Source organism: Dipodomys merriami, unplaced genomic scaffold, assembly GCF_024711535.1.
Source record: "Dipodomys merriami isolate MVZ:Mamm:240054 unplaced genomic scaffold, mDipMer1.0.p SCAF_11, whole genome shotgun sequence".
NCBI classification, from domain to species: domain Eukaryota; kingdom Metazoa; phylum Chordata; class Mammalia; order Rodentia; family Heteromyidae; genus Dipodomys; species Dipodomys merriami.
The window spans coordinates 43,522,653-43,547,512 of NW_027202382.1; the positions used below are offsets into that span (position 1 = coordinate 43,522,653).

Consider the following 24,860-nt stretch of genomic DNA (forward strand, 5'->3'; position numbering starts at 1 on the left):
TGATGTGGAGGGCTGGCTCAGCGGTAGAGCATCTGTCCTGCACTGAATGAGTGCAGTGGCTGGCAGAGCACCCAGGAAGCAGTACCTCTCCTTCCTCCCTACCCCTGCTAGCCCCTCACACACACACACAGTGCACCTGTGGACAGGGCATCCCAAGGCCTGACTTTCCAAACCCTTTCCTTAAACAATGCTGCCCTTCATTTCCCCTGCCCACAGATCTTCCTCCTCCCAGCAGTCCTAGAGATTTTTTTGTGTGTGTGTGTCAGGTCATGGGGCCTGAACTCTGGGCCTGGGCGCTATCCCTCAGCTCTTCAGCTCAAGGCTAGCGCTCTACCCCTTGAGCCACAGCGCCACTTCCAGCGTTTTATTTTCCTGCTTATATGGTGCTGAGGAATCGAACCCAGGGCCTCATGCATGCAAGGCAAGCGCTCTACCACTGAGCCACCTTCCCAGCCCATGCCCTAGAGATTTCTTAACTGGCTGCAGTGAAATTCAGATGCCTCCTTTGGCAGCAGGGTGGGCCTGGCAGGGATCTGTGCCAGCTGAAGGGCCCCAGGGCCCCTGGGCTTCAGGCCTCTGTCTTGGTGGATGTTTCTTGCCTATTCCAGATTGGCCGCCGGGAATGTCTGCCACTGCTATCAGATGTCCTACAGCTCCCTCGACTACTTGCCCGTCCAACACCAGGCTTTTGGGTAGGGGTTCAGTGCAGCTTCCTTTTAGAAGGAAAGGAAGGCTGAGAGCCTTCTCCTGCACCTTCAGGCTCATTTGGCAGTTCAAATACAAGAGTCCGTCCATAGGGAAACACTGTAAGGCATGGGAAGGGAGTGCTGACTGGCCAGTCCCAGCCAGCATTTCTCACAGGCCCTGGGGTCTGTTTAGCATGGCTGATGCTGGACACCTCGCTGGCTCACCAGGAAGAACACCTAGGGGCAGGGCCTGCCCTCCTAACCAGCTTCCCTGTGGGTTAGGGTGAAGAACCTCTCATCTTACCATTCCCAAACTCAGAGAAATTCCTCAATGTTTATTTTATTCTTTTTTTTTTGGTCCAGTCGTGGGGCCTGAACTCTGGGCTTGGGGGCTGTCCCTCAGTTCTTCAGCTCAAGGCTAGCGCTCTACCACTTAAGCCACAGTGCCACTTCAGGCTTTTTCTGCTTATGCAGTGTTGAAGAATCAAACCCAGGGCCTCATGCATGCAAGGCAAGCACTCTACCACTGAGCTTCCTTCCCAACCCCTCCTCAATGTTTAAATGTACCTTTCACCCAAAGTAAGGGCAGAACCAGCCACTGCTTCTACCCCAAAACACCATCCTGCCTGGGGAACAGCTATGCTCCAGGGCCCTAGTCTAGATGAACATCACATTATGTTCAGATTTAGGACCAAAGTCGATGGGCAAAGGTGACTATCCTAACCCCTACAATGTTCTGGAATGGATCCTGTTGGAAGGAAGGTTGCCACTGCTGATTATGACATGTGACATCCCTAAGCCCTTCTTTTTCTTTTCCTTCCTTCCTTTTTTTTTTTTTTTTTTTCTGGTCCTGAGGCTAGAACTCAGGCCCTGGGCACTGTCCATGAACTTTTTATGATCAAGGCTGGTGCTCTACCACTTGAGCCATAGCTTCATTTCCAGCTTTTTGTGGTTAATTGGAGATAAAGAGTCTAACAGACTTTCATGCCCCAGCTGACTTTGAATCACAATCTTCAGATCTCAGCCTCCTGAATAGGATTACAGGCATAAAGTATCAGTGGGTGCCCGGTTCTCTGAGCCCATTTGTATAATCACTCATGGGAGAAACAGAGAAGTGTTTTAGACCTAACAATGAATCACACTCAAAAACCAAAGGCAGAAGCTGAATTCTAGCTACTCAGGAGGCTGAGATCTGAGGATCGCAGTTCAAAGCCAGCCCAAGTAGGAGAGGCCGTGAAACTCTTATCTCCAATAAACTACCAAGTGGCTCAAGTGGTAGGGCGCTTGTGTTGAGCTGAAGAACTGAGGGACAGTGCCCAGGGCCAGAGTTCAAGCCCCAGGACAAAAAAAAAAAAAAAAAAAAAAGAAAGAAAAGAAAAGAAAAAGAAAGGCAGAGGCGAGTGCTGGTGGCTCATAACTAAATTTAGCCACTCAGGAGGTTGAGCTCTTAGGATTGCAATTCAAAGTCAGCTCAGGCAAGAAAGTCCCTGAGACTCTTATCCCTCATAAATTACCAAAAAAGCTGCAAGTGGAGCTGTGGCTCAAATATTAAGAGTGCTAGACTTATGCAAAAAAGCTCAGTGACAGTGCTCCGGCCTGAGTTCAAGACCCAGGATAGGCACACACACAAAAGTCAGAAGACTCTAGCACATCTATGACTTTCATAATGATATATTTTTTTTCTTTTCTAATGGTCTTCTGGCTTGAAGTTAGGGCCTGGGTGCTGTCCCTGAGCTCTTTTGCTCAAAGCTAGCACTCTATCACTTTGAGCCACAGTGCCACTTTCATTTTCCTGGTGGTTAATGGGAGATAAGAGTTGCATGGAGTTTCCTGCCTGGGCTGCCTTTGAACAATGATTCTCAGATCTCAGCCTTTTGAGTAGCTACAATTACAGGAGGAGCCACCAGTACCAGACTTTCTTCTTTTTGTGCTATTGAACTATATCCCAGCCCAACAAAGGATTTTTTTTTTCCTTTTTTCCCAAGACCTTCACATTTATACTTAAAAGAGAAATTCCTCACATTCCACTTCAGCTGATTTCTAGAAGATACATGTACACCCACCCGGTCTTCTGCTCAGGCTCTATGATGAGCATGAAGTCTATTGGTAATGACAGAGAACCAAGCTCACAGCTGAGGCCACTGATGCTCCAATTCAGCCATCCAGTGCCTGCGGTATTATGGCAGAAATGACACACAGAGAGGCTTCCACAGGACATGTCTGTGCTCAACTCTGAGTGGGCCATTGGGAACTCTGGAAACCATGGCCCACTTTGTTCCTTTGTTCCTTATGGCAAGGCACCCAGCAAAAACCACAGCTGTCTCTTACCGAGCCATCTCCTTGGTTTCCTGTCGGGCGGTCGCCATCTTGATCATGTCTCTCAGAAGAGGCACCCCACCTTCTTTGATCAGCAGGGGGCAGTACTTGTCAGCTGTGGGTAAGAGCAGACAGCTCATGATATGGGGAGGGGAGGTCTTCCACTAGCCTCGGTCCCAGAAACCCACCCTCGCCTCAAGGACTATCCTAAAGGGGAGGGCTGAATGAAAGCCTGTGGCTAGGAGCATCTGCCCAGACACAGGGTGTGTGCTCCGGTGTCTATCAAAGGGAATAAGGACAAGCCCTTGGGGAAAAACATCTTTAACTGAGGATCAAAGGTATTCCATTTTGCCAGGTGCTGGTGGCTTATACCTGTAATCTTTCTTTTTTCTTTTTCTTTTTTTCTGGTTGTGGAGCCTGAACTCTGGCTTGGCGCTGTCCCTCAGCTCTTCAGCTCAAGGCTAGCTCTCTACCACTTGAGCCACAGCGCCACTTCCGGCTTTTTTCTTTTTGCTTATATGGTGCTGAGGAATTGAACCCAGGGCCTCATGCATGCAAGGTAAGCACTCTACCACTGAGCCACCTTCCCAGCCCGCATAGTGATCTTATGAGATATTTTCCCTGGATACTGATCACCAGATCCTGGGCGTGCGCTTGTGGATGTGGGTATGAACTCATTTACTGAGACAGGGTCTTATTATGTAGCCCAGGCTGGCCTGGAACTCTCCGTCTTTCTACTTTAGTATCTCCAGTGTTGGGATTACAGACATATGAAGTTGTGCCCAGCTTGCTTGTATTTATTGTCTTGCTAATACAATACCACTGGCTGATTCTGGTGAGCAGTGAGGCTAGAAGATGACAGGGAGGCATTGCTGTTTTTTTTTTTTTTAGCCCTGGGGCTTGAACTCTGAACCTGGATGCTGTTCCTCAGCTCTTCAGCTCAAGGTGAGTGCTCTACCACTTGAGCCACAGTGCCACTCCTGGCTTTTTTCTTTTTCCTTATGTGGTGCTGAGGAATTGAACCCAGGACCTCAGGCATGCAAGGCAAGCGCTCTACCACTGAGCCACCTTCCCAGCCCCTGCTGCTGACTCTTATGGGGGCAGGAAGCATCAGAAGTCAGGCTGGAGCTCCATATGGATGGGGCTGTGATGGGAGGGGCAGGGCCCAGGCCTTCCTGGGGAGGGCTTTGTTTGAGGCCCATGCTGACCTGCCGCTCTCAGAGGCCCCCTCCTGGATGAGGCTGCCAGAGGCATGTTGTATGAACTATGGTAGGCACTCACGGTAGACAGATACGAGGTTATACAGGGCCCAGGTGGCCCAGTGCTGGCTGACAGCAGAGATGCCCTGGGGAAGGAGGCGGAGAATTGGCTCAAATGACCTGCAGGGAGAGAAGGCAAGATCACTTTGGACTCTGGGAATTGGAGAGTTAAGTCTTTTCTGCTCCCTGAAGGGTCCTAAGGACAAACATGGGCAAGCGAGGAGGCCAGGGCCCACGGCAGCTGGTCTTTTGTCCAACCCCATGTGGTTTCTACCAGGAACTTCCTTGGGAGCCAGAGCAGATAATGGAGGCAGAAGGAGTGCAGACTGGAGCACCAGTAAAGAGGCCAGGCCAGGCCTGGGGGTGGGGAGGCAGAGCAAGAGTGACCACCACCAACAGTAGCCATACTTGAGCCAGCCTGGACCAAACGCCCAAAAAGTGGACAAGCAAAACCTCCTGGGCTAGCATACATAAGGCCCAACAATGAAAAGACAAAAGAAACAAAACCCCTGGGAGCCAGTGATTCTGCTTTCTTTTGCTCAGGGACTACAGTCCTGGTATCCTCCACACAGCCGCCTACACCCAATTCTCCCAAGTGAGTTAAACTTCAACAACCATCCATGGCTGGTGGTGGTGGTATATGCCTGGAATCCCAGCCTTCAGGAGGATGAGGCAGGAGGACTGAAAGCTGAGGCTAGCAGGGGCTACATAACGAGATGTAGGGGATAGCACAGTCACAGAAGGGGAGGGAGACCAGGGCCTGGTGATGGCGAAGCAAGCACAGCACAGCAAGGGCTGACAACTCCTGATGGGGCACCCGAAGTGCACAGGGCTCCCTCAGGGGGCGCTGTCGTAGCTCAGTTCTATGTTGTTTCCTCTTGTTCTTACTTTCTCCTTTGTATTTCCCACAGATAAACATGTGCCAAGGATTTGTAAATGCCAAGCCTTGGGCACAGGCAGATGCTAGTGAGACATAAAAGACCTCTCTGTCCTGTGTACTGTCTGCCACGTGGCTGTGCGTCAGTGAGGACACACAGGACAAGAGTGGAGCTGGAGCAGAAGGGAGGAGAGCTAGGCCCTGCCGGCCCCACCTCCTACCTGTAGTTAATGTTCCTGCGGGAGTTGGTGTCCCAGCTCTGGATGGCTGCCCACATGCGCTCCTCCACCTCCTCCCGTTGGGGCTCACAGACACCCCAGGCCTCGGGCCCATCAAACATGATGTGGGAGAGGACTCCACAGGCGTTGTAGGACACCTCGATACCATCGGCCTTGCTCTCCAGCAGGTGGCTACCAGGAGAAAAAGGAAAATAGAGCCCCCTCTCTTTCTCTTTTTTTTTTTTTTTTGGTCAGTCGTGGGTGGGTCTTGAACTCTGGGCCTGGGCACTGTTCCTGGGATCTTCAGCTCACCACTTGAGTCACAGCACCACTTCCAATTTTCTGGTGGTTAACTGGAGATAAGAGTCTCAAGGATGTTCCTGCCCCAGCTGGCTTTGAACCGCCATCCTCAGATCTCAGCCTACTGAGTAGCTAGGATTATAGGCGTGAGCCACCGGCGCCCGGCTAGTGCTCTACCACTTTGAGCCATAGCTCTACTTCTTGCTTTCCAGTGGTTAATTGGAGAGGAGTCTCACAGACTTTCCTTCCAAGGCTGGCTTAGACCATGATCCTCAGATCTCAGCCTTCTGACTAGGATTATTGGTATGATCCATCAGTGCCTGGACTCAGTTTTCTTTTTTAGTGGTACTGGAGTTTGAAATCAGGGCCTTATGCTTGCCAGGTAGATGCTATATCACTTGAGCCATTCCTCCAACTTTTTTTGCTTTTTTAGGTTATCTTTCAGGTAGCATCTTGTGATCTGGGGCCGATCTAAGATTGCACTTCTCTTACTTATGGCTCTCTGTATAGCTTATTGGTTGAGATGAAGTCTCACTAACATTTTGTCTGAGCTGGCCTTGAAGTATAATCTTCTCAATCTTCCCTTTCCTGAATAGCTGGGATTACAGGCATCTTCCAACCTCTTCTGCCCAGGCAGAAGCATCTATAAAACTCCAAGAAACTGGAAGTAGAGATGTGGCTCCAGTGGTAAGAATGCCAGCCTTGATCAAAGCTGAGTACGTGCTCGAGGACCTGAGTTCAAGCTTCAGTGCAGGCAAGCATGCTCGCGCATGTGAGCGCGCGTGCACGCACACACACACACATACACACACACACACCAAAAAACAAAACAAACACACAATGACTCTGCCTATAATCCTCACTACTTAGGAAGGAGTCTGAGGATGGTGGTTTGAAGCTACCCAGCCAGAAAAGTTGGCAAGAATCTATTTCCAAAATAACCAGTAAAAGGATAGCTGGAAGCATGGCTCAAATGGTAAAGAACCAGCTGTGTAAGAAAGCTCAACAAAGTATAAGACCCAACACACACATATATAGATGCAGTTAGGATTTAGATAAGATGCCGGGCTTCGGTGGCTCACACCTGCCTGTAATCCTAGCTACTCAGGAGGCTGAGATCTGAGGATGGTAGTTCAAAACCAGCCTGGGCAGGAAAATCTGTGAAACTCTTATCTCCAATAAACCACTCAGAAAACCAGAAGTGGTGCTGTGGCTCAAGAGACAGAGCACTAGCCTTGAGCTGAAGAGCTGAGGGACAGCTCCCAGGCCCGGAGTTCAAGCCCCAGGACCCACAAAACAAAAAACAACAACAAAAAAAACCCCACAAGATTTAGGTAAGATATCCGTTCAGCAGCATAGCACTAAGCACTCATTGTCTTCATGAACATCAGCTAAGAACATAAAAGAAAAAAACAAAAAGCCAGAAGGGAAATCCCAAACAAAAGGCATGAACACTGCATTTATAGAGAGACTGAGCAGAGCGACAGCCTTGGCCTTACTACTATTTCACCAAGGCTGTTGTGTATGAGTGCTGAGCTCACTTTGCACATGTGGATGCATTCAAGGAGGCTGACACTAATGTCTAGCCATCTGGTGTCTCTTTATCAGATTCATTCTAAAGGGATCTCAGGTTACATAAACCATAGTTACAAGGAAAGCATTTATGGTAGGCTGAAAGAATAAGAAAACACTACAGTGTTAGGCACCAGTGGCTCACACCTATAACCCTAGCTACTTAGGGGGCTGCATGTGAGGATTACAGTTTGAAGCCAAACCCAAGCAGGAAAGTCTGTGAGACTCTTATCTCCAACTAACCAACAAAAAGCTAGAAATGGAGCTGTGGTTCAAGTGGCAGAGTGGCAGCCTTGAGGGAAAAAAAGCTCAAGGACAGTGCCCAGGCCCTGAATTCAAGCCCCAGGACCAATTCAAAATAAATCTGCTAAGAGCATTTGTGACAGTGACTACAGTTCTGTATAATTTGAACACAGACTACAGGTCTGCGCTTCCAGGCAGCCACAGTGTAAGAAGAGAGGCAAACACTTACCTAAAGACACTGATGAACTGAGAAGTCATCAGCTGAGGTCGCAGCTCCTTCACCTCTGCCACGTTCCCCAGGAGCCCCAGCATGTTCCGATGTAGCTCCTGCTTCTCTGGGAATTCCTGGCAAAATGAGAGCCATCGGGGACCACTCAGCCATTGGGGACCAATGGATTCCTACTTAATTCCTACTTAATTGAAAAGTTTTGAGGGGGCTGGGAAGGTAGCTCAGTGGTAGAGCGCTTGCCTTGCATGCATGAGGCCCTGGGTTCGATTCCTCAGCACCACATAAGCAGAAAAAGCCAGAAGTGGCTCTGTGGCTCAAGTGGTAGAGTGCTAGCCTTGAGCTGAAGAGCTGAGGGACAGCACCAGGGCCCAGAGTTCAGGCCCCAGGACTGGCAAAAAAAAAAAAAAAAAAAAAAAAAAAAAGTTCTGAGGGCATCAGTCTGGCCATTGCAACTCCATAAGGGAGGAGTACAATAGCCGCCTGGCTATTGTAAAAAAGCCTGGCTATTGTAAAAAGGGAGTAAAAAAGCAGAGACTGTGTCACAGAACAAAAGCTGGGGAGAGCAAGCCAACATCTGGGACAAGCGTAGCTCAGCACACAACACGGGTTTGTGGGGTATGTTTTAGACTGACAGCCCATCTTGCTGGGCGGAGTGCTGTCCACTGCTATGGGGTGGATCCTGGTCAGCTGTGGGCAGTGTGAGAAGTTACTGCTGAGAGGCTGGGGTAAGCCTTCCCTTGGAGGGGACAGGGGACCTCACAGGACCCGGCATATGGTGAGGGCCAGGGTAGGTCTCTGGAGCTCCTGCTGGCTGCTGCAGTCTGCCCCATGGGATGTGGGGCCTGGGTGGCCAGCCGCACCTTCAGGCAGTCCAGGAAGAGCTTCATGCCATTGAAGTTGAGGAACATCTCACAGTTGTCTGGCGTCTCATCGGTGACGTTCCACAGGGCGCTCCAGGAGAACTCCATGACCTGGTCACACTGGGGGCAGGGGGCAGGGGGCGGGGGAGACAGCTTAGCTCCTGACCCTGGACACGCATATGGGGTCCGGGCTAGTAGTCCGTCGGGGACAGGCAGAGGGTCCTGGAAGCCCTGACTTACCGTCTTGTCCAGCAGCTTCTTCTGAATCAGCTTCAGCATGGTCTGCAGGCAGAGGAAAGAGCTTGGCAGGGGCCAGTGGAGCCAGGACCCCAGCGTGGAGGGGCATCGCAACCCATGCTGGGTGAATGCAGCCCTGCAGGAGCTGCCTCTTTTGGGGAGGATATTTGAGGGCGTGCAAGGCCAGAACCCCAGGGCTGGCACCAGGTGTGGTAGGCCCTGCCCTGACTCCTTGGTGAAATGGGGCACGGTGGTGAGGTGGACTTGAGCCCATGCCTTTCTCTCTTCTTCCTGCGAGCTAGGCTACCTGTGCTGTGGACACCTGCAGCTGGCCCGCTCTGCTTACCACCTACACTGATGTCAGGCTCACACTGAGCACACTGACTCCAGCCCAGCCGTGTGGTTCCAGGGACGCCTGCCACATTCCTGTCTGAGAAGGCAGGAATGGATTGTAAAATGGGCACTAATGGACCATGGTGTGGGGGACTTGGGAAAGGGGGAGGAAATCCATGGGGGCACAGCAACAGTCACTACTACTAAGGAATCTTTCCAGGGTTACCACTGGTAGCTCAGAAGTAGAACATTTGCCTAGCAAAGTCACAGGCTCTACACGCACACACACACACACACACACACACACACACAAACCCCTTTATCAAGACTAAAGCCTACATACACACACACACACACACACACACACACACACACCCCTTTATCAAGACTAAAGCCTACACACACACATACCTTTATCAAGACTAAAGCACACACACACACACACACCTCTTTCTCTATCAAGACTAAAGCCTCCATACTTCAGCACAGCCTCCTCTACACCTAGTGAAACCCCAGCCCTCCTCAGTGACTCACGCCCCGGCCTGTCTGCCACCACATACCACAACGAAGCCCATCTTGCCCACGGCTTCCTTGTGGTCATTGTCCACCTGGCACACCAGGGCGTTACACAGGTGCACGGCAATGCGCTGGATGGACTCATCTTGCCGGGTGGGGTTGAGGATGCTGAGCAGGAGCTCGTTGACACGGCGGTACTGGAACTCCAGCTCCTCGGGGATGCTGAAGTTGCACAGTGTCAGGCAGCAGTTCCGCTGCACCTGGGCCAGGACAGGAGACAGGCAGGGCACGTTCAGGGGCAGCCTTGGCCGTCGGGACCCAGGGCTTCATGGAGGCACCGGGTGCTCCAGGAAGGCTCTCTGAAGAGGCACTCCATGGCTTTTTTATTTTGTTGTGTTTTACTAAGACTATTGAAAAAATACTTTGCACCAGGCACAAGTGGTTCATGTCTGAAATCCTAGCTACTCAGAAAGCTAAGGTGACTCAAGAGGCAGAGCAAAAACTTTTGCTCAGGGACAGTGCCCAGGACCTGAGTTCAATTCCCAAGACTAGTACATACACACAAAAGTGTTTTAAAAACATTCAGAGACCCCACAAGTATACAATTTCAGAAATAATTATAAATTATAACAAACACCCAGCCAGGTGCTAGTGGCTCATGCCTGAAATCGTGGCTACTCAGGAGGCTGACATCTGAGGATCGTGGTTTGAAGCCAGCCTGGGCAGGAAAGACCCTCGAGACACTCCTCTCCAATTAACCACTAAAAAATCGGAAATGGTGATGACTCAAGTGGTAGGTCACTAGTCCTGGGCACAAAGAGGCTCAGGGATGACACCCAGGCCTGGAGTTCAAGCCCCACAAGTGACAAAAACAAAAAGCCATATAGCCACTATCTGGGTCGAGAAACCACCACATCACCATTAGCACCAAAAGTCCTCATCTGTCCCTTCCTGGCTTAAACTGTTACCAGGAAACCAGTCACTGCTCCCTGCCTTTTCTGTTCAGCTTGGCTTACAACCTCAACTGGTTACATGCAGCTGATGTTCCTTTTCTTTGCACCACTATATAGTTTTCCATCACGATTCTTCCATGTTATTTATTCTCCTGCTGATGGACAGGCATTTGGTCACTGTACACACATGGGAGCTCAGGTGTCAGCAGTGTGGGTTTTTCTAGGGCACATGTCCCTGGGGGCACCTCTTCAAGGAGGCTGTGCCAAGGTAGCTGCTTGGCCTCCTATTCTCTGTACCATTTGCACATTTGGTGTCTCAGCACATCCCCTTTTTCCTTGTCAGGCACTAGGCATTCATTATGCTTTATGTCATGTGATTCAGAGACATTATTGTGTGTGCACATTGTGTGTATGGTATTGGGGCTTGAACTCAAGAGATATGTACTCGTTTGGCCTTTTTGCTCAAGAGGGCATTCCACCAGCTTTAGCCATACCTCCTTCTGGCTTTTTTTTTTTTTTTTTTTTTTTAATCATCAGTTGTGGGGCCTGAACTCTGGGTCTGGAGGCTGTCTCTCAGCTCTTCAGCTCAAGGCTAGCACTCTACCACTTGAGCCACAGCGCCACTTCTGGCTTTTTCTGCTTATGTGGTGCTGAGGAATCGAACCCAGGGCCTCATGAATGCAAGGCAAGCACTCTACTGCTGAGCCACCTTCCCAGCCCCCTCCTTCTGGCTTTTTGCTGGTTAGTTGGAGGTAAAAATCTGTTGGATTTGTCTGCTGGGGCTGGCTTTGAACTTTGATCTCCAGATCCTAAGTAGCCAGAATTACAGGTGTGAGCCATTAGTGCCTGGCCTTGATTAACTTTTTGTTCTTTCTCCTAATACTTCACAGACACACATGTAACAACAAACACATACAACTTTTGCAGTGCTGGGAATCAAACCCAGGAACTCATGCATGCTAAACATTCAATCACTGAGCTTCATCTCCAACCAACCAACCATTTGTGCTGGTCCTGGGACTTGAACTCGGGGCCTGGGCACTGTCTCCTGGCTTTTTTTGTGCTTAAGGCGAGCACTCTACCACTCTGATTGACAGCTTCATTTCTAGCTTTTCTGTAGTCAACTGAAGATAAGACTTTCCTACCTGGAATGGCTCTGAGCCTCAATCCTAGGATTATAGGTGTGAGCATTTATGTATTTTTTAATTTTGGGGAAAGTTTATTTTATTCTTTATTTTTATGTTTCTGTTGGTCGTAGAGCTTGAACTCAGTGCCTGAGCACTGTCTCTGAACTCTCTTGCACAAGACTAGTACTCTACCACACTTGGAGCCCTAGCTTCACTTCCAGTTTTCTGGTGGTTAATTGGAGATAAGGGTCTCCACAGACTTTCCTGCCCAGGCTGGCTTTTAACCATGATCCTCAGATCTCCCAAGTAGCTAGGATTACAAGCATGAGCCACCAGAGCCTGACTAAAAATGTTTACTTTAGGCCAGGTGCCAGTGGCTCACGCCTGTAATCGTAGCTACTCAGGAAGCTGAGATCTGAGGATCTCGGTTCAAAGCCAGCCCAGGCAGGAAAGTACCTGAGACTCTTATCTTCAATAATCCACTAGAAACCTGGAAGTAGCACTGTGGCTCAAGGGGTAGAGCACTTGCCTTGAGCTGAAGAGCGCAGCCCAGAGTTCAAGCCCCATGACTGACAAAAAAAAAAAAAAAAAGTTTATTTTAAATTATAAAAGCAATACTTACCATAAACTTTCACGTCACTGAAGTAGAAAGTCAATCTATTTTTTTCCTTTATTTTCTTCCCTCCCTTTTTTTATTAGTGTATATTAGTTATATAAAGGTTTTTTTTTCCATACAGGGACTTGCTATGTAGCCCAAGCTGGCCTCAAACTTTTGATCCTCCTGCATAAGCATACTGAGTGCTGGCATTACAGGAATACACCACCATACTTGTCCACAGTCTCCATGTCACTCCTAAGAGGTGATCACCGTAAAGTTTTGTGGCATCCACAAGGCAAAAATAATTACATATTTGGGTTAGGGAAGTATAAAAGAATTTATCATGGGCTGGGAAGGTGGCTCAGTGGTAGAGTGCTTGCCTTGCATGCCTGAGGCCCTGTGTTTGATTCCTCAGCACCACATAAACAAAAAGAAAAAAGCCGGAAGTGGCGCTGTGGCTCAAGTGGTAGAGCGCTAGCCTTGAGCTGAAGAGCTGAGGGACAGCGCCCAGGCCCAGAGTTCAGGCCCACGACCGCCCCCCCCCCCCAAAAAAAAAGAATTTATCATACAGAACGGTTCCAATTTTTTTTTTTTTTTTAATTTTTGCCTGTTCTGGGGTCTGAATTCAGAGCCTGGGCTGTCTCTGAGCTTCTTTGTGCTCAAGGCTAGCACTCCACAGCACCACTTCGGGCTTTTTCTGTTTATGTGGCACTGAGGAATCAAACCCAGGGCTTCATGCATGCTAGGCAAGCACTCTACCACTGAGCCATATATATTCCCAGCCCCAAATGACTCTTAAATCATCGGCATGCAGTGGATGTCTTTCCTCATAGGCTGACCGATGGTACTGTATGAGTCCACTGTGGAGATGGATGGGGATTACTTATTATTACCTATACAGGAACCTGATCCCCAAGAACATTGTTGTCTCTCCTGATTTCTGCTTCATCAAATAAGGGTGCGTGTATTCATATCTTTTCCTTTTCCTTTTTCTTTTTTGTTGGTCATGGGGTCTGAATTCTTGGCCTGAGCACTGTCCCTGAGCTTTTCAGCTCAAGGCTAGCGCTCTACCACTTGAGCCACAGCACCACTTCTGGCTTTTACTGCTTATGTGGTGCTGAGGAATCGAACCCAGGGCCTCATGCATGCAAGACAAGCACTCTACCACTGAGCCACCTTCCCAGCCCTCGTATCTTTTTCCTCTTTGCATATTTCTAACCTTGAAGTTCTTAGACAGAAAGGTAAATGAATTTACAATTTTGGTAGGTTTTGTCCATTGTGTCCCCCCCCCTCCCCCCGCATAGGCCATACCACCTATGTCACCAGTGGAAAGGGAGGGAGGGTACCCCACCTGTCAATGTTGATTGTTGTCAGTCTTGAGATTAAATGTAGCTTCCTGTTATTTTGATTTTCCTTCACCTGATAGGGTTTATTAATTCAGTTAGGAGTCTTCAATTGGTATGTTTTCATTAGAAAAAATACTCCTCGCCAGGCGCCTGGTGGCTTACACCTGTAAATCCTAGCTACTCAGGAGGCTGAGTTCTGAGAATCATGGTTCAAAGCCAGCCCGGGCAGGAAAGTCTGTGAGACTCTTATCTCCAGTAAGCTACCAGAAAACCAGAAGTGGCACTGTGGCTCAAGTGGGAGAGCGCTTGCCTTGAGCTCAAGAGCTGAGGGATAGTGTAGCGCCCAGGCCCAGAGTTCAAGCCCCACGACTGACAACAACAACAAAAAAAAAAAGAAGAAGAAGAAGAAGAAGAAGAAAGAAGGAGGAGGAGGAGGAGGAGGAGGAGGAGGAGGAGGAGGAGGAGGAGGAGGAGGAGGAGGAGGAGGAGGAGGAGGAGGAGGAGGAGGAAAAGAAAAGAAAAGAAATATTCCTCTTATCCAATTAGGAAATTAAAAAGAACTACCACTCTAAAGGCCAGAGAAGTTGCTGGGCATCCATGGCTCTGGTCTGTAATCCTAACTACTCAGGAGGCTGAGGCTGAGGATTGCGGTTCAAAAGTAACCCAGGCAGGAAAGTCCATGAGACTCTTATCTCCAATTAGCTACCAAAATTGTCGCTGTTGCTTGAGTGATAGAGCATCAGCTTTTAGATAAAAAGCTAAGGGACAGGACTCAGGCACCGAGTTCAAAACCTAAAACTCTCATCAGACCAAATCAAACAAGTCTGAAAAATGTGTGTCTTCCACCCAGCCAAAGCTATGGCCCCATCTGGCCTTTCTGCAGGACAATTTGGAAATAAGTACAAAATGCCTAAAAACTTATATATCTATTGTTTGAGCAATTCTATTTGTAGAAATGTCTTGGAAGGATCATCAGTTAAGTACAGTCAGTAATGAGTCAGAGATAAAGGTCAAGCTAAGGGTTTAACCCTGGAACAGATTCAGTAACAGACACAAGGGCACAACCTTCCTTGTGAGCTACAACCCAGGGTGTGGGGCTTGGTCAGTGCACAGGCTCTAGCAGAGACCACACTAAGTAGTGGAAACATTCAAACTAGCTCTATTCAGGGAGGAGATGGGACTTGCACTTCCTAAGAAACTTGTTATGGGGCTGGGAATGTGGCTTAGTGGTAGAGTGCTTGCCTAGCATGCATGAAGCCACAGGTTCAATTCCTCAGTACTGTATACACAGAAAAAGCTGGGAAGTGGTGCTGTGGCTAAATGGTAGAGTGCTAGCCTTGAACAAAAGAAGTTCAGGGACAGTGCCCAGGCCCTGAGTTCAAGGCGTAGGACTGACAAAAGAAATAATAACAAAATAAAAAATAAAATAAAGCTGGGCACTGGTGGCTCACACCTGTAATCCTACTCAGGAGGCTGAGATCTGAGGATGGTGGTTTAAAACCAGCCTGGGCAGGAAAGTCTTTGAGACTCTTATCTCTCCAATAAACCACTCAGAAAACCAGAAGTAGTGCTGTGGCTCAAGAGGTAGAGCACTTGCCTAGAGCTGAAGAGCTGAGGGACAGCGCACAGGCCCAGAGATCAAGCTCTACGACCACCACCACCAACAACAACAAAAGAAACTTGTTCTTGTATCACTTTAAGTTTTTTGTTTGTTATGCAATCTGTTTTTTTGTTTGCTTGTTTGTGTCGGTCAGTTCAAGCACCAGTATTGCCCTGAGAAATGCTCACATCCACAAGGCACTGCCAAATACCAAATACCCACACCACACAGAGAGCACAGTTTGTGTAAATGACCCCATTTACCAAACACAAATGCAAGACTGAAATCCAGAACAATAGTGGTACTCTGTGTTGTGGAATTATGTGTGGTTTTATGTTCTATGTGTAATTATTATTAGGAATAATACACATTTTTATTGCTTTTCTAGTAAAAACAGTCATTAATAAAAGTAGACCCTGGGAAGAGTGTCAGGGGCAGAGAGGCTGGGGAAAAGTGAACAGAGGCCCAGAGGCAAGCCTCCATGCAGGGCGGAGTGGTAGATGGTTGTGGCTGTGGGCAACAGACAACTGGTGGCTGGGTTCCAGGACCCTGAATGTCAGCTCGAAGGGACTGGGAGTGGTGTCTGGGGAGAGGGCACTGGGGACATCAGCCCACAGCCAGGTGAGCACTTGAGGGTCTAGGGCCCTCAGAAGTAGGAACGGGGTAGGTGGCTGGGCAAAGCATGCGGGCCATGGTGGGCAGGGGGCTCACCGTCACCTCCTGGTAGGATTCCATGCCATTCAGCACCACCTGGATGACCTGTCGGCGCAGCCGCACACTCTGCTCTGAGCGGTACTCGGCGTTGGTCAGGTAGAAGAGGGCAGCGCTGCCTGTCACTTGGATGTTCTTGTCGTACTTGTGGCACTTGAGGGCCGTGATGACCAGCTGTGTGAAGATAGTGTGTGTGTGTGTGTGTGTGTGTGTGTAAGGGGCATGGACACATTTTCAGGGCAGGGCTGACCCAGGCCTGCTCTCGTAGGGCAATGGTGGGCATGGGGTCTGAACAAGGCCCTGGGGAAGGAAGTTGTACTGCCAGGTGGGGTTGGGGTCTGCAGGCAAGACTATCTGCTCCCTAGGGTTGGGGGAAGAGGGTGTTGAGAGGGCCTGGCTGGCCAGGAGCCATCTCTGGGCTTACGGCTGACCTTCAGGGCCCGCAGGAGCTGGTTGCAGCGTTCAATGCGTGCAATGTCAAACAGCAGGTTGATGGCTCGGGATGTGATCTCAGGCCGGTGCTCAGTGTAGGCCTCGATGGCGTTCAGCACCTGCTCCTCATTTTTGTCACCACTCACCTGGGGAGGAGACATGCCCAGGACCAGCAGAAGAGGTCAGAGGGTAGAAGCTCCAGACACCCAGGTACCCCGCCCATCCCTTCCCTTGTCCCAGCTCCCCGTTCCTCCCCTCCTCGCCTGCCTCTCACTTTGTAGGCTGGAATGTGCGTGAGGCGGCACAGGGAAGTCTCGAAGAGTCCTAGGAACTGCAGGGGCCTCTTCAGGGCCCGGAAAGGCATGATGCTGCTCTTAGAAGGCTCAATGCTGTGGAAGGAGCGTGTTGGATCAGTGGCTGGGGGCCAAACCTGATTGGGGCTTCCCCAGGGGGCTTTCTGGCCATTACTGGCTCTAGAGTCTTTTCTTCTCAAGGGTAGGGGAGATGGACCCCATGGTGGAGAGGTGGCGGGGAACACTGGAGAGCATGTATGGGATGGGATGGGAGGGAGGAGGTAGCAGTATGCCATGGGACAGTCACCACTACAGCCATGCTAGAAAGGACATGCTGGCCCACATCTCACCTAGTCATGAAGGGGCAAGCTGGTCAGCTTGGCAGAGCTTGTGGTCAATGACAGTGCCTGGGTTTCAATGTGACCTGGCCACTGGCCTTTCTGGCGCTAGCTAGGTGAGTGACACCTGCTGAGCAGCAGTCTCTGCTGGCCCCATTTTCCCAAGCCACAGTATGCTGCACTCTGCCAGTCTGGGCACAGGGGCTTCCCAGGGGCTCATCTACTCCCCTCCTGGCCTTGACACGTGCTGTTGTTCTGGCAGACAGAAAGGCTTTCATGACAGCCAGGTACCATTCCTCTTCCTCCTGATCCTCGTGCCATCACAGAACCTGCACCTCCCGCCCCACAGCCCCACCCAAAAATGACTTGTCTGTCCCTACTGGCTCACCAGGCCCACAGAGGACAGGGCCTGACTGGCTTATCTCCCCTACCCAGCAGGGCGCTGTGGCAGGCAGAGGATACTAAGTGAGAGCTTGGTGAATCCATGGCCCCCACCTGGTCTGCCCCGCTTCCTCGTCCATCTTGTTGATGCTACAGTTCTCCAGGATCATGTGGCCGGAAATGTCCAGGGACATGAGGCTCCCCAGCTTCTGCACGAAGAGGCTCAGCACCTTCCGGGTCAGCTTGAACTTGTAGTAGCTGGAGAGGCGGTCTCGGGAGATGTCCAGGTGTCTGCAGGTGGGGCAGGGGTTCCCTCAGACTGTGGCAGGGGAGGGTCCCACTCCCCCACAGATGATCAGGGCATCCTGAGAAGGAGCCCTGCAGAGACCCAGTGCCCTCAACAGACCTCCCCAGCTGGAACATGGGGTTTAAGGAGTAAACAGCGCTTCTGTCCTTACCCTCCACCTGGCCAGAGCTGAACCCCCAGAAATGACAGAGCCCACCCTGTCCTGGTGAGCTGGGCATGGTGGGCAGCTCACCGTAGCTTGTGTAGCTGGATGATGACACGAATATGGTCATCAGAAAGGTCCATGTTGTAGAGCACAAGGGACACCAGGCTGTCCTTCCACTGCGTGAGGAAAGCGGCGTCGCTTGTCTGAATGCCTGACAGGTCCAGGGCGGCCAGAGAGCGCAGTGGCCGCAGCAGCGACTCCACAGGGACGCCATCAATCATGCGGCCTAGGTTGAGGAAGCGGAGGCGGCTGAAGCCCTCAAAGGTGAAGTCCTTCACCAGCACCTGGCAGGTAGGGTTGACGAGGCACTCGTCCTCACAGCCCCCCGGGTTCTCCTCTTCATAAAAGATGTTGGCACAGCCGAAGAGGCTCAAGGACACCAGCGTGTGGCTGAAGCTGCGCAGTGTCTGCAGGCTCTTGGCGGACAGCTTCTCGCAGTTGGTCAGGTACAGCTCCACCAAGTCCTAGGTGTGGGCACAACTCTGTCAGCATCACCTCCTCTATCCACCCTGGCATCACCTTAGCAGGTGGCTGGGAAGGTGCTCTGCCTAGCAGGGACAGCACTGGCAGCGCTGAAGGTACTGTTCCCAAGCCCAGTGGTGTCTTGGCCAGCCAGCCTTACCTGCTTGCGAATAGCCTCCAGGTCCTGGTCCTGCACCAAGTCCTCCCGCAGGTGGATGCGGGTGAGGCGAGTGCTGCGGGGGTCTGAGAAGAGGCTGAAGAAGCTCTCATGGGGCTCAAAGGTGCAAGCAGCATTCACCAGCTCCACATACCTGGGACAGAAGGAACATGACTCAAGGAGGGACCCGAGCACCTTCAGAGCCCGACCAACCCAGCAACAATCCCTCTCCTCCTCTCAACAGATGGACACTTACTATAGTACAGATGTGGTTAGGGTGCCCAGGAGCCTAGAAGTCACTCTCAGAGCGATGCTTGGTATCACTCCTTCAGGAGCAGAGCCTGGACACCCCCGTAACAAATACAGACACCTAAACCTCCTCTGCAGGTGCACACACAACATGCACATGGGTACCCTACACAGCCACACACGCATGCCATTCCCTGCATACTATAGCCAGGCCCTCCACCAAGCTGACATACATACCATCTTATGCAACTACTTATCAGCCACACCCAACCTTTCCACTTGGCCAATTATGCCAAGTGGTCTGGAATTTGCAGTAGGGAACAAGGCAAGCCTTCAATGAAAGCAAGCACAGACAGCAGCTCAGGCAGCAGTCCTAGATGGCAAACAGGCTCTGGAGTTCAGCACTCTGTGATCTCAAACCTGGCTGTGCTGCTGTGCTCTCTACCTGAGCCCTGAGCGTCACACATGGCACAGGCCTTTTCTGGTCCTGGAGATGGTTCTTTTTCTTTTCTTTTTCTTTCTTTCTTTTTTTTTTTGTCAGTCATGAGGCTTGAACTCTGGGCCTGAACGCTGTCCCTCAGCTCTTCAGCCCAAAGCTAGCGCTCTACCACTTCAGCCACTGCACCAATTCCAGTTTTCTGACTGGTTTATTGAAGATTAAGAGTTTCACCGGCTTTGCTGCCCTGTTGTCTTTGAACCACGATCCTCAGATCTCAGCCTCCTGAGTAGCTAGGATTACAGGTGTGAACCACCAGCACCTGGCTCTTTTTTTTTTTTGTGTGTGTGTGTGTGTGTGTCAGTCATGGGGCTTCAACTTGGGTCCTGGCTGCTGTCCCTGAGCTATTTTTGCTCAAGGCCAGCACTCTACTACTTGAGCCATAGCTCCACTTCTGGCTTTCTGGTGGTTTATTAGAGATAGGAGTGTCATGGACTTTCCTGCCCTGGCTGGCTGGTTTTGAACTGTGATCCTCAGATCTGGACCTCCTGAGTAGCTACGTTTATAAGGCCATGGATTCTTTATTCTAGCACTAGCACGTATATAAATCTGTACTTGTCTGTGTGCTTAGTTTACCTGTGGGAACACCCATTTGCATACACGTGTACACACACAGGGACAGCAGATAATACCTTCCTTCATATGCAGGACATGCTCCATCTCATCACTACATGCACACTTGTGGTTCTCTCTCCCTCCTTCTCTACTTCTCTCTCTCTTTCTCTCTCTCTCTCTCTCACACACACACACCATATGCACAGGGCGAGCCTCAATGAAATGTGGCATAGGTAGCAGCTCATGGAGAAATCCTAGGCTGGCAGAAAGGCTCTAGAGCTCACCACTCTGCAGTCTCAACCCTGGCTATGCTGCCACGTCTGTATGTACATACATTTGTACACAGCTCAGCACATACACATCTCCACCTCTATGGTAATGGATATACCTCTGTACCCACATACACCTGTACGTATGCTCACCATGCACACACACAGTCCCAGCCCTGGCCCAACCTGGCTTACTCACTCATTGACCAGCCGGTCACAGATCTCGCTGGGCAAGAAGATGTCAGGATGTAGCCGCAGAGTCTCCTTGTCCAGCAGGTAGCCCAGGGTGCTGTCCAGGTTGCGCAGGCAGAAGTCAGTGCAGAGGGACATCAGAGACTCAGGCGTGTCAGACGCCATGCTGTGGGCAGGCAGGTGGCAACCCCAGGAAAAGGGCCCCCCAAAGGCTACAGTAACTCTCCAACACTCACAACGTCATTGGCAGAGCTCAGCCTTGGGAATGGAAAGAAGCCAAGTGAGCTGAAGACAGGGGCCAGGAACATCAACCACCCTACAGCTACTCTGAGTGAGGAAACTGAGGCCCCAATGTAACATCCAAACTAGCAGCTTGGAAGGGCCACACCCAAAGCTCTGGACTCCCTTTTTTGTCACACCCTCCCCCACCTTCCCACCAGTACCACAGTTTCCACTCAGTACCTCAAGTCCACTCAGCTTTTTTAATTAGCCACTACCTCTCTACCACTTGAGCAACAGCTCCAGTCTTGAGCCTGACACAGACCGTACACAACAAACACTGAGGCTGTCATACAGGTGAGGAAATGCATGCTCAAGGCAAAGGGCTACTTTGTGTATTCGGGTTGGAGCCTGATCTCTTGGATTCTACCACACTGGCTCTCAGAGGGTGCCAACAGTGCTGAGCTTCTAGGAAACTTGCAGACTGCTCAAGAATGGAGCAGGTCACAGTGTGCTGTGTGTCTGCAGTTGGGCAGCTCTGAGAGCAGGTGATGCCACAGACCAGAAACTGCATGGAAGGTGGGCAGTGCCAGCTCCAAGTCTCAATCCCCTATTCCCCCCACCCTCCTCTGGCCAGTCCTGGGGCTTGAACTCAGGGCCTGGGTGCTGTTCCTAGGCTTTTTTTTTTTTTTTTTTTTTTGGTCATTTGTGGGGCTTGAACTCTAGGCCCGAGTGCTGTCCCTCAGCTCTTCAGCTCAAGGCTAGCACTCTATCACTTGAGCTACAGCGCCACTTCTGGTTTTCTGGTGGTTTATTGGAGATAAGAGTTTCACGGACTTTCCAGCCGGGGCTGGCTTTGAACTGCGATCCTCAGATCTCAGCCTCCTGAGTAGCTAGGATGACAGGCGTGAGCCACCAGTGCCGGGCTCCTAAGCTCTTTTACTCAAGGCTAGCCTCTACTACTTGAGCCACAATGCCACTTCTGGCTTTTTCTGTGTATGTGGGTACTGAGGAATTGAACCCAGGTATGGGTTCAATAGGCTAGGCTACATTCCCAGTCCTTTTTTTTTCTTCTTCTTCTTCTTGTCATGGGGCTTGATAACTGGGCCTGAGCACTGTCCCTCAGCTCTTCAGGTCAAGCACTTTACCACTTGAGCCACAGCACCACTTCCGGTTTTCTGGTGGTTAACTGGAGTCTCACGGACATTCCTGCCCATCTGGCTTTGAACTGAGATCCTCAGATCTCAGCCTTCTGAGTAGCTAGGATTACAGGCGTGAGCCACCAGTGCCTGGCTCAACCCACTATTTAAAAGCAGGTGAACTGGGGCAAGGATTTTCACCTCTCTGTGCCTTACCATCTTTTCCTCTAAAACAGGAATAAGAAACCATCATACACCATAGTGCCAACTTCTTAGGAGGCTGAGGCAGGAGAAGTTTGACACCTGCCTGGGCTACGCAGCAAGTTCAAAGGCATCCCAAGACCATGTATCAAAGTCAATTTTTTTGTGTGGGCCAGTAATGGAGCTTGAATTCAGAGCCTCATGCTCTTGCTTAGCTTTTTCACTCAAGGCTGTTGCTTACCACTTGAGCCATACCTGCACTTGTGGCTTTTTTGCTGGTTAACTGGAAATCAAGAGTCTCACAGAGGGCTGGGAATGTGGCTTAGTGGTAGAGCACTTGCCTTGCATGCATGAAGCCTTGGGTCCGATTCCTCAGTACCACATAAACAGAAAAAGCCAGAAGTGGCGCTGTGGCTTAAGTGGCAGAACACTAGCCTTGAGCTGAAGAGCTGAGCTACAGCGAGCGCCCAAGCCCAGAGTTCAAGCCCTACGACCGACAAAACAAACAAATGAGTCTCACAGATTTTTCTGCCCAGCTCTAAATCATGAGTCTCAGATCAGCTAATTCTAGCTTTCTGAGTAGCTAGAATTATAGGTGAGAGCCACTGGTGCCAGCTTCAAAGTAAAAATAAAAAATAAAAAATAAAAAAAATAATTTAAAACAGGGTGAAAATGGAGGTATAGCTCAATGTTAGAATGCTATCTAGCTTTTCAGGACCCTGGGTTCAATCTCTATCTAGTACTATGCAGGGAAAAGACCCCATTCTTATCATAACCATCTGCCCTGGCCCTCATGCAGATCAGGGACGGTATCCCCTAAGCCAAGACCTCCCACAAGGCCCAATATGTCAGCTGTCCAATGGGAGAGGTGACACCTTGAAGGGAAGGCAGAATGAGCAGGATTCTCAGATTCGGCTTGGCCTTTGCCTGCCTCCACTCCTTCCAGACTTGAAGCGGTAGCCCTTTCCTGCCTAGGAGGCTGGAGCCAGAAGGCAGGGCCACAGGCAGGTCCTGCTCTGCCAGGAATCTCTTCCAGCAGTCACCCCTGGCCTTTGGGACTGGAGCCAGCTTTCTGGCCCCCAGGGTCCCCTTTGACCCTCTTGTCTAGTCAGATGGCTTCCTTTCCTGGACTGGCAGAAGGCCTGAGGCTCAGATCATCTTTAGATCTTTCATCTGGGACCATCCAAATTCAACATCATTTATTTCACTTCCTGCTATAAATACTGTTGCCAGGCTTCCCAATCACATTCCTACATCTCCTTCCTCCAGATAGTACCACCTAAGGCACCGTTTTTGAGTTCTCCTGTTCAACTAGCTAGTCCTCCAGTCCCAGGACAAGGGTGGCCACCCCTACACTGCTAGGGTGCTCCCATGTGGTGCCTCACAGGCATCCTTAGCAGACAGTAGCCTCTGGAAGACAGGAACCTGACTTGTCTGGCATGGCTTCCCTGTACCTAGCCTTCCCTCAGCAAGGTGAGCAAGCCAGGCAAGGTCCTTTCCCACACAGGACATCTTGGCTCTGCGGGGAAACACACAAGGGCTGAAGCACACAAATGCATATCATGTAACTGGGCCCAGGGTTCTGAAGCTGACAAGAGGGCTGTGAGGCCCAGAAACCCTCCTACCTAGGGGCCTTCCTTGGAGCTGGCCAGCTCCCCCCCCCTAGCCACCCCTCCCCCCAGGTCCAGGGATTTTTCTCAAGTGCTATGGCTGGTGTTCTACCACTTGAACCATGCTTCCTACTTAACTGGGGATGGAGACTCAGGGATTTTTCTGCCAGGCAGGCCTTGAACATGATCCTCCAGGTATCAGCCTCTTGAATGCCTAGCTTCAGGCCAGGCTTCTTTAGAAGAGGCATTTCAGCTGAAACTGCAAAGATCAGTCCTAGCTAAATATGGTGCTGCAGAGAAAAGAGACAGGTGTCCTGGGATGGAGGGAAAGAGGTGCACAGGCTGAAAGGAAGGGTGCTGGATGTTGACACCATGGACCCAAGCCCTGGGACCTAAACACAGGAAGCACTGAATGTTCACAGATCCTGACACACAGCAGTTTTCAACAAATGCCATGGCCCGAGTGAAGACTCACTGACCATGAGTCCCTGGAAACTGGTCACAGCCAAGGCCTCTGACTGCCTGCGTGGGAGAGAGCCACCAGGGGCTTTGCCTTTCTTGCAGGTCAAGGCCTAGGGTATCCAGGCAGCTACTCCTCAGGTGGAGGAGGCACCACCACCTCAATTGCTAAGGTCACCAAAGGCTCCCAAAGAGAAAAGCAGGTAGACAGCACATCTACCCACCACTGTGTGGCAGTGACTGAAAGGTGGCTAGCCAAGAGGCCTGAGGGCTCTACGCCCTGCCCAGGCCAGCTTAGGCCCGGTGCCTATCAGAGACAACCACCTCTGCCTACTCTATCGCTCCCTGCCTATGCCAGCTCAGGCCTGGTGCCCATCAGAGATACTCTGCTCACTCTATCTACCCCTTAGAATTGAGGAACTCTCATTCTTAGGTTTTTTGGTTTTTTGTTGTCAATTTTGGGGCATGAACTCAGGGCCTGGGTACTGTCCCTGAGCTTTTTCACTCAAGGCTAGAGCACTACCACTTGGAGCCACAGCACCACTTCCAGTTTTCTGAGGGTTAATTGGAGTTAAGAGTTTCATAGTCTTTCCTGCCCAAACTGGCTTTAAACTGTGATCCTCAGATCTCAGCCTCCTGAGTAGCTAGGATTACACGTCAGCCACTGGCCCCAAACTAAATTTTTAAAATTGTTGTTATAAAGATGATGTACAGAGGAGGAACCCTCATTTTGGGGGCAGGCACAGCCATCTGGATTCTAGCATGGGGACAGAAAGGATATTGATTTTGACAGCCCACCATACAAGGAGAAACTTTGTCTTATCCATCCATTTTCCTGCAAGTTCTCTAAAACAGGATCCTCCTGGGGAAGAGCCAGTGGGAGGGGAAAGAGAAAAACAGTAACCATAGCTCTAG

The 24,860-nt window shown here is 50.5% G+C and overlaps 1 protein-coding gene across 2 annotated transcripts in view; it reads right to left on the reverse strand.

The window, feature by feature from the left end:
* Zer1 (zyg-11 related cell cycle regulator) overlaps positions 1-24,860 on the reverse strand; it is a 31,374-nt gene that overhangs the window by 1,180 nt on the left and 5,334 nt on the right. Inside the window, exons 2-15 of one of the 2 annotated variants that reach the window (XM_070014777.1) lie at positions 20,325-20,575; positions 18,560-18,710; positions 17,965-18,401; positions 17,540-17,716; positions 16,688-16,802; positions 16,413-16,559; positions 15,988-16,155; positions 9,691-9,906; positions 8,801-8,842; positions 8,561-8,680; positions 7,701-7,816; positions 5,360-5,548; positions 4,284-4,381; positions 3,015-3,117 (exon numbers count right to left, since the gene is read on the reverse strand). In XM_070014777.1, coding sequence (XP_069870878.1) covers positions 3,015-3,117; positions 4,284-4,381; positions 5,360-5,548; positions 7,701-7,816; positions 8,561-8,680; positions 8,801-8,842; positions 9,691-9,906; positions 15,988-16,155; positions 16,413-16,559; positions 16,688-16,802; positions 17,540-17,716; positions 17,965-18,401; positions 18,560-18,710; positions 20,325-20,482 — 2,237 coding nt within the window. In that variant the 5' untranslated portion in view covers positions 20,483-20,575. Of the gene's footprint in view, positions 1-3,014; positions 3,118-4,283; positions 4,382-5,359; positions 5,549-7,700; positions 7,817-8,560; positions 8,681-8,800; positions 8,843-9,690; positions 9,907-15,981; positions 16,156-16,412; positions 16,560-16,687; positions 16,803-17,539; positions 17,717-17,964; positions 18,402-18,559; positions 18,711-20,324; positions 20,576-24,860 lie in introns of both variants that reach the window. The other variant, XM_070014776.1, reaches the window with a different exon arrangement.